General features: G+C 43.8%; 1 protein-coding gene across 1 annotated transcript; it reads left to right on the top strand.

Annotated features, from left to right (window-relative positions):
• Positions 1-1,954: 1,954 nt before the first annotated feature.
• On the top strand, positions 1,955-5,275 carry AMIGO2 (adhesion molecule with Ig like domain 2). Its single transcript, XM_023592279.3, has 2 exons — positions 1,955-2,373; positions 2,733-5,275. The coding sequence occupies exon 2, from the start codon at positions 2,788-2,790 to the stop codon at positions 4,351-4,353; it is 1,566 nt and encodes a 521-aa protein (XP_023448047.1). The 5' UTR covers positions 1,955-2,373; positions 2,733-2,787; the 3' UTR covers positions 4,354-5,275.
• The last annotated feature ends 7,652 nt before the right edge of the window (positions 5,276-12,927 follow it).

The following is a 12,927-nucleotide window of genomic DNA, read 5'->3' as shown; positions in this document are numbered from 1 at the left end:
CTCCCCTACGCGCGGGGGACACCCCTGCGTGGCAGGGCACTCCTTGCGCACATCAGCACTGCGCATGGGCAGGCTCATCACATGGGTCAGGAGGCCCTGGGTTTGAACCCTGGACCTCCCATGTGGTAGGCGGGCACTCTATCCCTTGAGCCAAATCTCTTCCCCTGAGTTAATCATTTTAACTCTTTAATAATGAAAGCCTAGAGACCCAGATCTTGAAAACCCCAGCAAGTATGTGGACTAATATTAGAGTATGTCAGCGTCTGTCTCTCTCCTGGGAGTTTAGTGAGGAATGCTTTTATGAAGCACTGCAGGCTGTTACTGATTAGTATAAAATTCAACTTTTCATAAAACTGGAACTAATTGGAATCAAGTAGCCTCCCACGAAATCTCAATTTAACATTGCTATTCTGTATTTATTCCACAAACTGGCTGACTCAATTAACAGTCCACACAAATCTTTTTAAACTAGAGTGCTAGCCTAACAGATACGTGCTACCACATAACTAGATTCACGGCCAATGTACAGACGAGTCTTCACTAAACTCAAAAAGTTGTCCGTGTGTGTGTGTGATCCGGGTGGGATAAGCCTGAGGGAGGTGGTTGTTTGTTGTCACTTTTTTCAGTAATAGCTTAAGTATTGTGTCCTGCGTTAAGTAATAGCTTAAAAGTATTGTGTCCCACTGTTTTCTCAATTTAGTGTTTGGTCGCTTTTCAATCTCTCTTTCCTTCTGCTTTGGTTAGCATCTTGCTAGGACAGTTACTTCATTTCTTTTCATCTGGATATAATGACCAAATGGGCCTTTTGGCTTAGTCAAATCCCACCGTTAAAACGGACCTCGGAATTAAGCAAAAAATGGATTTTTAATTTCAAAGCCCATCTCCGGCCCATTCCCTCCACGTCGCCTTTGCATGGCCTTGTCCACGGGACTCCTCTTTTCCCTGCCGCTGGATCGAAGCGTGCTCCAAAGGCGAGCGCGCTCAGCCTCTTCTGAGAAGTGTCTTCCGCACAGACTCCCCTTCTGGAACGCACCCCTGCCTGGTGCGAGCCACTAGCACCTTTGCAGAAAATGGTCTGGCTCTCAGATTTCCTTTTTTTTTTGCTTAATGCCTTTAGCTTTGCATTCCAGTCTTCGCTCCCGCCGCCTCATTCCCGAATTGGGCATCATCTCAATGCCCCCTCCCGAGTTAGGGAAAGGATAGAACTTTCCGGGGAGGTGCCGGCTGTCCCCGCTGCGTTCTCCTTTTTCCTCTCCCCACGCTGATAGCCTGGCTTTTCGAGAGGAAACGTCCTCTGCTTCCCGTTCCCCCCGACCTCCTCCCCCCAAATGTGGGCGGAGAGAGAAGGTTGCTTCTGTGTTTATTTTGAAAACCTTTAAAATCGACTGTGCTCAGCGCGGATAAAACCTCTTTGGTGCTCTCTCCAAAGTAAAGCTGTAGGAGGTCAGGCGATTGAGTGGCCAGGGTGAGGGGACGCGACAGGCACCGACGCGACGAAGTCCGCCCCCAGGGGCACAGCCCTCCAGCCGGGCCGGGCGCCTTTCCCTTAACCCACCCCCCGCCCTCACCACCACCCTGTTCTGGGCAGGACAAACGGGTGCGACTGGCGGCAGGAGGTGGTGCGTTCTCCCGGGAGTGGCCCGCGGGGCTTCTCCGCGGCGCGGGCGCGGGCGTTGGCTGTGGCCCTGCGCGCCGCCCCCGAGTCCCGGGAGCACCGGGGAGAGGAGGGCGGCGGGCGGCGGGCGGCGGGGGGACTCCGGTGCGGCGCGAGGGGAGCCGGCCGCAGCTCCGATTGGCTGCGCCGCCCGCTTTCCCCGCGCCCCCCGCCCAGCTCGCGCGCAGCCCGCGCCCGCCGCCAGGCTGGCTGCGGGTTCGCGCAGGGGATAGGACGCGCAGGGGCGGGACCCGCCTGCCCGCCCCGCACCCGACCCCCGGGCTAGGCTCGCGGGAATAAAACCCCCCGGCGCGCGGGAACCCCAGGACTTGCAGCCACTGGAGCGCCGAGAGGCGGGGCGCCCCGGCCCGCTCCGCACGCCCCGACCCCTGGGACCCGGCGGCGGGGGCCCCGCGGCCCTCGCCCCGCGCCCCTCGCGCGCACACGCCTGCCCGAGCGCCGAGGCGGGCCCTGCAGCCGCGCGATGACCGGAGCCCGGGAGCACGCGCTCGAGCCCGCGGAGAGCCTCCCGGCGCCCGGCGTTGCCGCTGCGGCCGCGGCGGCGTGAAACTCCCCAAAGTTGAGAGCCGGCGAGAGGCTGCCGCCCTCCGGGTGCGGGAGGAAAAGGAACGCGGTCGAGGGACGGGGAGACGGGCACACAGACCTTCCGGAGGCCCCGCCGGCGCCTGGCCCCGGAGCCCGCGAGTCTGCCCAGCTCCGTGAGTTGTTTTCTGCATGGCTGGCTTGCAGTGCATCTCCGCTTAAGTGTTTATAGGATGTGTTTGTGTATTTCTGTGTCTGCTGGGCGGAGTTAAAAAGCACCGCTCGAAGCAACTTCAAAAAAAAAAATTGTTTCTGATTGTCAGACGTTTGCGTTGGTAGCCTGTGGCTGTGAATGTCCGTGGGCTGCGGTAACCCAGGAAAATGGCATTCAACAGCGGAAAGGCAGGGCTCCCCGAGGTCCCACACAGCCTCCATTTCAAAAGTCTTAGCTAAGCGCGGCGTGACTCCTCAGGCTGAACGAGTGGTGCCTGACTTCTGCCTTCCCTCCCCCTCTTCAACACCGACCGTCTGCCAGGCTCTCAGGTGGGAGGCCGCGCCGGTGGGGACGGCGCCCCGGAGAGACGCCCACCATGTCTGCACGTCCGCGCGCACTGCCCACCTGGCCTGGCGCGGCCAGCCCGAGCTGCAGGGAGCTGCTGTGCTTGCTGGTGGTCGCGGCGACGGCGAGCCGGGGCGCCTCCGGAGTGTGCCCCGCCGCCTGCATCTGCGCCACTGACGTCGTGAGCTGCACCAGCAAAAACCTGCCCAGGGTGCCCGGGAGCCTTTTCAGACTCATCAAAAGGCTCGATCTGAGCTATAACAGAATCGGACTTCTGGATTCGGAGTGGATGCCAGTGTCTTTGGTAAAACTGAACACCCTCATCATTCGCCATAACAACATCACCAGCGTTTCCACGGGCAGTTTTTCCACAACTCCCAATCTGAAGTGTCTTGATTTGTCCTCCAATAAGCTGAAGACCGTGAAAAGTGGAGTGTTCCAGGAGTTGAAGGTTCTGGAAGTGCTCCTGCTTTACAACAATCACATCTCCTCTCTCGACCCCTCAGCGTTTGGAGGGCTCTCCCGCTTGCAAAAACTCTACTTAAGCGGAAACTCTCTCACGCAGTTTCCCATGGATTTGTATGTCGGAAGGTACAAGCTGGCAGAACTGATGTTTTTAGATGTTTCTTATAACCGGCTCCCTTCCATGCCCATGCACCGTATAAATTTAGTGCCAGGAAAACAGCTGAGAGGCATCTACCTTCACGGGAACCCATTTATCTGTGACTGTCCCCTTTATTCATTGCTGATCTTTTGGTATCGGAGGCACTTTAGCTCCGTGATGGATTTTAAAAATGATTATACCTGCCGTCTGTGGTCTGACTCGAGGCACTACCATCAGGTGCTTCTGCTCCAGGAAAGCTTTATGAATTGCTCAGACAGCATCATCAATGGTTCCTTCCGCGCGCTCGGCCTTATTCATGAGGCTCAGGTGGGGGAGAGGCTGGTGGTCCACTGTGACAGCAAGGCTGGTAACGCACACACCGACTTCGTGTGGGTGGGTCCAGATAACAGGCGGCTGGAGCCGGGTGCAGAGGTGGACAACTTCCAGGTGTTCCACAATGGAAGTCTGGTGATAGAAAGTCCTCGGCTGGAGGACGCCGGGGTGTATTCCTGTATTGCAATGAATAGGCAGCGACTGTTGAATGAAACGGTGGATGTCACCGTACACGTGAGCAACTTCACCGCCAGCAGGTCTCACGCGCACGAGGCCTTTAACACGGCTTTCACCACTCTCGCCGCCTGCGTGGCCAGTATTGTTCTGGTCCTGTTGTACCTCTACCTGACTCCGTGTCCCTGCAAGTGTAGAAACAAGAGACAGAAAAACGTGCTAAACCAAAGCAACGCGCATTCGTCTGTTCTCAGCCCTGGCCAGGCCGGGGATGCCCCAGCTGATGAACGCAAGGCAGGTGCTGGTAAACGAGTGGTGTTTTTGGAACCCCCGAAAGATGCCGCCGCAGGGCAGAACGGGAAAGTCAGGCTCTTTCCCGGTGAGACGGCGATCGCCGAGGGCATCCTGAAGCCCACGACGGTGAAATCGGACTCCGATTCAGTCAATTCCGTGTTCTCAGACGCGCCCTTTGTGGCGTCCGCTTAATTTTTAATTTCGTGCCTCTGTTTGTATGATGTAGTTATTGATTCTCTCCATATTTAACTTCGTGTGTGGTCTAAAAATATAAACAGGACAGAAATTGTGTTGTTTTGTGATTTAAAATACAACCAAATGCTCTCTCTAATGGTTGATAGGAAACGTGGGGAGGCATTTGGTTCCTCAATGTGCCAGAGAAAGTGAGGTCGTTTTCCAAAGCTTCGGTTCTAGATAGCAATATCTTAGTATTTAGCACCACTAGTAATTTCAGAGGTGACCCAGAGGTGAAATAACTGACATTGTCCTTTTATTTGGGATTCTTGAAAGGAAAAAAGAAAAACCTTTATGGTACATCTTCTTAAGAATGGACTTTGCTAACTTATTAGGACCAAAATTGAGTTATTTTAAAGAAGAGCCTAAGGGTCCTATTTCATGGTTTAGAGATACAGAAGGAAGAATAAAGAAGCAATTATTTATAAAGCACAAAGTAAACTTAGATTTGGGAATTATTCAGCTAATTTCATCATTTCAGACCAGGGCGAGCAGACTACACCAATTAAATTTACTGAATAATGTCACATCTGTTGTGGTTTTAGATAAGTAGTGCAATAAAGATACATTTGTTTGACTGGCTTCCATCCTCTACATTTCCTATCCTTGTACAAAAGATCTCATTGAAAGTTTAAAATTGTTATTTGTTGCCATAAATATGTAGGTGTTAATACCAAAAAATGAGTAACTTCTTAAGGCTTTGTTCTAGCAAAGTAATACTTGTTCACATGCGTGTGTGTGTGTGTAAATCTTAAAATTATATGAACTGTTAAATGAACTGTACTGTATTATGCTTTGGACAACTTGAATTAATGTAAATATATGTATCCTGTGACTTGTTCTGTTTTATTTGGTTATTTAAAGACCTTAAAATATTTTATGCAGTCCAATTATGCTTTTTTGTCTCAGGCGGGGTCTATAGTACGTATCTCTCCAAAGTTCTTATAGTATAGAGTTGTTGTTTTTTAAGGTAGAAAAGGGCTGTCCAGTGTTCTAGACCACTTGGCACTTTCTATATCACATTTTACTTTGATATTATTTACTTCATCCAGGTTTGGAACATATGTGAGCCCTGATTACTGTAGTGCGTGAGAGCCCAGGAGACTTTTTTACTATCCCGGTCTCTGCAGCGAGGTGATTATGTATCCAGTCTGAACCCAGATTTCATCAGCATCAGAGAAAGGTATCTGACCAGATGATGTTTAAGGCCCCTTCCCACACTAGAACTGATGATCTTCTGGATCTTCTTAGCGCCATCACAGACTTAACTGATACTGTTCCACATTCAGACAGAATACGGGGATGGGAGCAGGACAGACTAGAACAGGTCAAAGGGACCTTCCAGATCACCAAGTTTCTTCCCCTCCTCAAGGACCAGTGAGGCCAGAGTATCCACTAGGGTGTCCAGGATCACGCAGTGACTTGGTGACAGGAATGAAAGGAGAGCTCCAATTCAGCATCCTTCCTGGTAAAGATACGAGGGCAGAAAGAACTCCTTCCAGGTGAGGAATGGGCAGGGAGAAGGAGCCAAAGAATGAAATAAAAGTGATCAGAAAATGGCAGAAGAGAATCAAAAAGGCATTGTCCCTGGGGCTAAAAGAGAAGGGGGGTTTTAGAAGATGGGAATGGGCAGCAGTGACAAGTACTGCAGGGAAGGAGATGAAGAGCAAATGCTGGCCTTGGCAAGGGTGCTTTAGGGAACGCTGTCAGTAATAATAAAAGTGGACACAGTGTGAGCAAAGTACGTGCCAAGCCTTACTGTCAGGGCAGAAGCTGGCCGACGGGGGGCTGAGGAAGTATGCCTTTGGGGAATAGGATGCAGAACCAGGCGTTGAAAATCCTCGTTTGCATGGTAGTAAGAAAACGACTGCTCCTTGCCTCTTACACGTGGACCTCATCCTTCAGCAAGATCCTCAGACCCCAGGAGGTCTGCAGACAGATATTTTATTCCAGTTGCTGCCATTCAAATTAGGAACCTGACTTCAGGGATTATGTATGACCTTTGAAATCATCGCTTCTCCCCCGCCTCCTGCGTATCTGGAGAAACTCAAGACTCAGATGCTGTGATTTACCCAGGGTCACACACCTAGTGAGGCTGGACACAAGGGAAAAAAAACTCTTGAAGCACAAAAACCCCTCCAATTATGGATGAGGCTGCCTCAAGGGAAGTTGCAGAGAGGATCTCTGAGCCTTTTCTGGATTGCATCCTAAGGTCCCTCCGGCCCTAAAACACTTAAAACAATTTTTTTATTGTGGTACTTGTATATACAATATTATTTTAACCATTTTCACAGTATGATTCACAATGTGCTACTGTCGTCCATTATCCATCCATTATCAAAACTTTTCCATCATCCCCTACAGAAACTCTGTACTCATTAAACATCAACTCCCAATTTCCCACCCCTACAGCCCAAAAAGTCTTGCTTGTAGGAAATATATATGCTGCATTTGTGGGGGGACTATGGACAGTGATGCGAGTGGGTAGTTTGTTCAGCCTCATCCTGGCTGGTTCTAATACTCAACGCCTTCGTTAAAGCACAGGATGAGCTCAGATAAAACCAAGATACTTAGAACCAAAAAAAGAAAAGAAAACAAAAGGATCCTGAACGCTGAAAAACCAAACTGCATTTTGAGCAAAAGTAGGAAGGCATGGTGATTAAAAAAAAAAAAAAAAGCATGGAATTGAACATTATGATATAGAATATTAAGTTCTTAAGTATATCTTTTTTTTTGGTAGGAGTCTGATCATGTGTTTTTTAACTATAGGAACAAAACTAATTTGTACTTTAAAATTTTCTCCCACTCAAAACTTTTATATAATTTTCCTTTGGAGTAGTTCTCTTGCTTTATGTAACTGGATTATTCTTTTAAAATACTTAGTATTTTTATTATGTAGTTCTGAGCAAATTGGAAACTCATTGGAGAAATTAAGCAAAGTTCATTCAGATGAAATTTTCTCTGGTTTAGAAGATTTTTTCACTGAGGAAGATACTACATCCATTATTTCCTATATATTTACGATAACATATTCTGTAGTTAATTGTGTGTTAGAGTTTTTCAATACACTTTTAATATTTATAATTTGAAAGAATGGCCTCAAAGATTTTCTTTTTCAACTTTTGCATTAATTGTCACAGTTTGACTTAGTGAGATTTAAATATATTCATTTTTAGTTTTAAATTCTTGAATTATTTACACAGAAAAAAATGTTTTTATTTTTCTAAAACATTAATCAGAAGGGATGCAGGTGAGACACGGAAGTGGAAAATAAGAGGGACAGAGGCATGCTGTTGGTTCAATTTTTTTTAACAAATCAATTTTATGATACATATTAATAAAGTATAAATCCATCAAAGTGTACAATCAATGGTATTAGTATAATCACATAGTTGTGCATTCATCACATCAATCATTTTTAGAGCATTTTCATTATTCCAATAACTATAATACTAAAAAACAAAAACCAACCAAATAAAACTCATCACCTCTCTATCTCTCTGTGCTTCCTCTACCATACATAGCTGCTATTCTGTTTCCTTCTCTCTAGTTTATTTGTATTTATATATTGTAAAAACAGTCTTATATATGCAATATCACCCATATTCATATTTCACATGAGGTTTCACTATGTTAAACAGTCCCATGTTACATTTTTTAGCTTTCCTTCTAGTAATATACATGTCCTTAGACTTTCCCTTTCAACCACTGTCATACCTATATAATAGTTCTGCTAGTCACAAACACTGGATGTGCTCTTACCATTTCCATTCATTTTCAAAGATTTACAAACAACCTTTTAAATAATTATGCACAGATTAACCATCACCTATCCATTCTCTACCCTCATTCTGTTTTCTGGTGACCTATATTCCAATGTTAATTTCAAGAATTTACATAATATATTTAGTTCATAATGGGGCAGTCGTGCAGTATTTGTGCTTTTGTGTGGCTTGCTTCACTCAACATAATGTCCTCCAGGGACATCTATGTTGTCATATGCTTCAAGACTTCATTTCTTCTTACAGCTGCATAACAGTCCATCGTCTTTATACACCACAGTTTATCCATTCATCGGTTGATGGATACCTCGGTTGTTTCCAACTTTTGATAATCAGGAATAACATTGCTATGCAAAACTATGTTCAGGTGCCTGTTCATGTCCCTGCTCTCAGTTCTTCTGGGAATATACCTAGCGATGGTATTGCCGGGTCACAAGGCAAGTTAGATTCAGCTTCCTTAGGAACTGCCGAACAGTCCTCCACAGTGGCTGTACCATTCTACATTCCCACCAACAGTGGATAAGTGTTCCTGTCTCTCCACATTCTCTCCAACATTTACAGTTTTCCAAATTTTTAACAGCGACCAGGCTACTAGGTATGAAATGGTGTCTCATTGTAGTTTTGATTTGAAGTTCTCTAACTGCTAGTGCTGTTGAACATATTTTCATGTGTTTCTTCACCATTCGTATTTCTTCTTTGGACAGTTGTCTTTTCAAGTCTTTTGCCCATTTTTAAATCAAGTAGTTTGTCTTTTTATTGCTCGATTGTATGATCTCTTTATATATCATTGTACCCTTATTGGCTATGTAATTGCCAAATGTTTTCTCCCATTGAGTTGGCTGCCTTTTCACCATTTTGGCAAAGTCCTTTGAGGTGCAAAAGTGTTTAATTTTGAGGAGGTCCCATTTATCTATCTTTTCTTTTGTTGCTCGTGCTTTGGATGTAAAGTTTAAGAAACTACTGCCTACCACAAGATCTTGAAGGTGATTCCCTGCATTTTCTTCTAGGAGTTTTTATGGTTGTGGCTTTTATATTTAGGTCCTTGATCCCTTTTGATTTAATTAGTATATAAGGTATGAGATAACGGTCTTTTTTCTTTCTTTTGGATATGGGTATCCAGTTCTCCCAGCACCATTTGTTGAACAGACTGTTCTGGCCCAGCTGGGTGGGCTTAACAGCATAGTTAAAGTAGATGGGAGGTCTATTTCTGAGTTCTCAATTCGGTTCCATTGGTCAATCTGTTGTATACCAGTACCATGCTGGGGTTTTTTTGTTTTTGTTTTTTTTTTACCAGTGAAACTAAGTAATATGCTTTAAAGTCAGAAAGTGAGAGTCTTCCAACTTCATTCTTTTTAAAGACATTTTTGGCTATTCGGGGTCCCTTACCCTTACAAATAAATTTGATTATTGGCTTTTCCATTTCTGCAGATGAGGCTGTTGAGAATTTTATTGGGTTAGCGTTGAATCTGTAAATGACTTTGGGTAGAATTGACATTTTAACGACATTTAGTCTTCCAATCCACGAACAAGAAATGTCCTTCCATTAAATTCTTCTTTGGTTTCTTTTAGCAGTGCATTGTAGTTTTCTGAATACAGGTCCTTTATGTCCTTGGTTAAGTTTCTTCCTAAATATTTGATTGTTTTAGTCACTGTTATAAATGGATTTTTTTGGTGTGATTTTCTCTTCAGATAGCATGTCAGTAATGTACAGAAACACTATTGATTTTTGCATATTAATCTTGTATCCTACTACTTTGCTGAACTCATCTATTAATTCTAGTAACTTTGTTGTGGATTTTTCAGGATTTTCTAGATATTGGATCATATTATCAGTGAATAGTGAAAGTTTTACTTTCATTTTCTATTTGGGTGCTTTTATTTCTTTGTCTAGCCTAATGCTCTAGCTAGAATCTTGCACAATATTGAATGACTGGTGACAGTGGGCATCCTTGTCTTGTCCTGATCTCAGCAGGAAAGTTGTCAGTCTTTCACCATTGAGTACAATGCTAGCTGTGGGTTTTTTCATACATGCACTTTACCATATCAAGGAAGCTTCCTTCTATTCCTATCATTTAGAGTATTTTTATCAAGAAAGGATACTGTGTTTTGTCAAATGCCTTTTCTGCATCAATGAAGAGGATCATGCGTCTTTTCTTCCTCAATTTATCAATATGGTTTATTATACTAATTGGTTTTCTTGTGTTGAACCACCCTGGCATACCTGGGATAAAACCCACTTGGTTTTTTAACGTGCCTTTGGATTTGGTCTGCAAGTATTTTATTGAGAATTTTTGCATCTATATTCATTAGAGCTATTGGACTGTAATTTTCTTTTTTTTGTAGTTTCTTTGTCTGATTTTAGTATTAGAGTGATATTCGCTTCATAGAATGAATTCAGTAGTATTCTTTCTCGTTCAAGTTTTTGGAAGAGCTTGAGCAAGATAGCATTAGGTCATGTTTAAATGATTGGTAGAATCATCTGCGTGGCCATCTGGTCCTGGGCTTTTCATCTTTGGGAGGTTTTCGATGACTGCTTCAGTCTCTTCACTTGTGATTGGTTTGTTGGAGTCTTCTATTTCTTCTAGGGTTAGCGTAGGTGGTTTGTGTGTTTCTAGGAATTTGTCCATCTCGTCTACATTGGCTAGTTTTTTTGGCATACAGTTGTTCATAGTATGCTCTTATGATCTCTCTTATTTTTGCAGGGTCAGTGTTCACGTCTCCCCTCTCATGTCTGATTTTATTTATTTGGGTCTTCTCTTTTTTTCTTTGTCAGTCTAGCTAAGGGTTTGTTGATTTTGTTGATCTTCTCAAAGCACCAACTTTCAGTTGTGTTGATTCTCTCTTTTGTTTTTTGTTGTTTGGTTTTTTGTTGTTTTGTTGTTCTCAATTTCATTTATTTCTGCTCTGATCTTTACTATTTCTTTCCTTCGGCTTTGTTGGGGTTAGTTTGCTTTTTCTTTCTAATTCCTCCAGTGTGCAGTTGGATCTTCAATTTTAGCTCTTTCTACTTTTTAAAATGAAGCATTGAGGGCTAGAAATTTCCCTCTCGGCACTGTTCCATAGACTTTGGTATGTTGTGCTCTTATTTCATGCATCTCAAGATAATTACTGAATTCTCTTGCAATTTCTTCCTTGACTCACTGATTATTTAAGAGTATTATGTTTAATCTCCATGTACTTATGAATTTTCTCTTATTGTTCATTTTTTATTTCCAATTTCATTCATTATGATCAGAGAAAGTGTTTTGTATAATTTCAATCTTTTTAAATTTATTGAGACTTGTCTTGTGATCCAACATGCGGTTTATCTTTGGGGAAGGATCTGTGAGCACTGGAAAAGAATGTATATGCTGCTGTTTTGGGGTGCAATGCTCTGTAGATGTCTGTTATGTCTAGTTCTTTTATCCTATTATTTAAGCCCTCCCTTTCTTTATTTTTTCTCTGTCCAGGTGTTCTATTAGTACTGAGAGTAGTATGTTGAAGTCTCCAACTATTGTGCAGAGACATTTGTTTCTCCCTTCAGCTTTGCCAGTGTGTTCCTCATGTATCTTGAGGCACTCTGTCTGGTTAGGTGCATCAATATTTAGTATAATTATTTCTTCTTGGTGAATTGCCCCTTTTATTAACATATAATGACCTTTATCCATTATGACAGTTTTGTCATTTGAAATCTATTTTGTCCAATATTATCAGTACTCCAGCTCTTTTCTGGTTACCTGTTTGCATGGAATATCTCTTTCCACCTTTTCACTTTTAACCTGGTTGTGGGAAGTGGATGTGGCACTAGTGATTGGGTTCCCGCCTACCATATGGGAGGACCCAGGTTTGATTCTTGGAGCCTCGTGGTGAAAGCGAGCTGGCCCTCGTGGAGACCAGGCACAACAAGATGACGCAACAAGGGGGACACAGGAGGGATAATGGGAGATGCGGCGAAGCAGGGAGCTGAGGTGGCTCAGATGATTGAGTGCCTTTCTCCCACATCAAAGGTCCTGGGGGAAGATGAGAAGAGAAGACAAGCAGACAGAAGAGCACACGGCGAATGAACACGGAGCAGACAGTGAGCGCAAAAACACAACAGGGTGGGGGAGGGAATAAATTAAAAAAATAAATCTTAAAAAAACGAACAAACCTGGTGTGTCCTTACATCCGAGGTGAGTCTCTTGTACGCAGCATATAGATGGCTCATAAATTTTAATCCATTTTATCAGTCTATGTCTTATGATTGGGGAGTTCAAGCGATTAACATTAAATATTATTACTGTAAAGGCATTACTTCATCCATTTTGTACTTTGACTTTCTGTTGTCATTTTGTACTATTGTCTGTGTTTTTACCTTTTTAGGTAAAAAGGCATTATTCCTTTAATATTAATATGAATTAATTAATAGGAAATTAATATTACTCTTAATATTAATTTCTATACTCTTCTCCAAGTCTCTCATCCTTATTTTTTTCCTTTCAGGCCTCTCTTTACTATCTTTTGTAATTCTGGTCTTTTGGAAACATACTCTCTCAGTTTTTTTGTTTTTTTTTTGTTTTTGGTCTGTGAATAATTTAAACTCATCCTCAGTTTTGAAGGACACTTTTGCCAAATACAGAATTCTTGGCTGGCAGTTTATCTCTTTCAGTATCTTAAATACATCATACTACTTTCCTCTCACCTCCATGGTTTCTGATGAGTGGTTGGCACTTAAACTTATTGAGGTTCCCTTGTATGTGATGCTTTGCTTTTTTCTTGCTGCTTTCAGAAT

Source organism: Dasypus novemcinctus, chromosome 12, assembly GCF_030445035.2.
Source record: "Dasypus novemcinctus isolate mDasNov1 chromosome 12, mDasNov1.1.hap2, whole genome shotgun sequence".
Lineage (NCBI taxonomy): Eukaryota > Metazoa > Chordata > Mammalia > Cingulata > Dasypodidae > Dasypus > Dasypus novemcinctus.
This window is presented reverse-complemented; position numbering and strand designations above follow the sequence as displayed.

What these genes read in the sequence shown, in the direction of transcription:
- AMIGO2 (XM_023592279.3), top strand. Translation starts at nt 2,788, where the DNA reads ATGTCTGCACGTCCGCGCGCACTGCCCACCTGGCCTGGCGCGGCCAGC.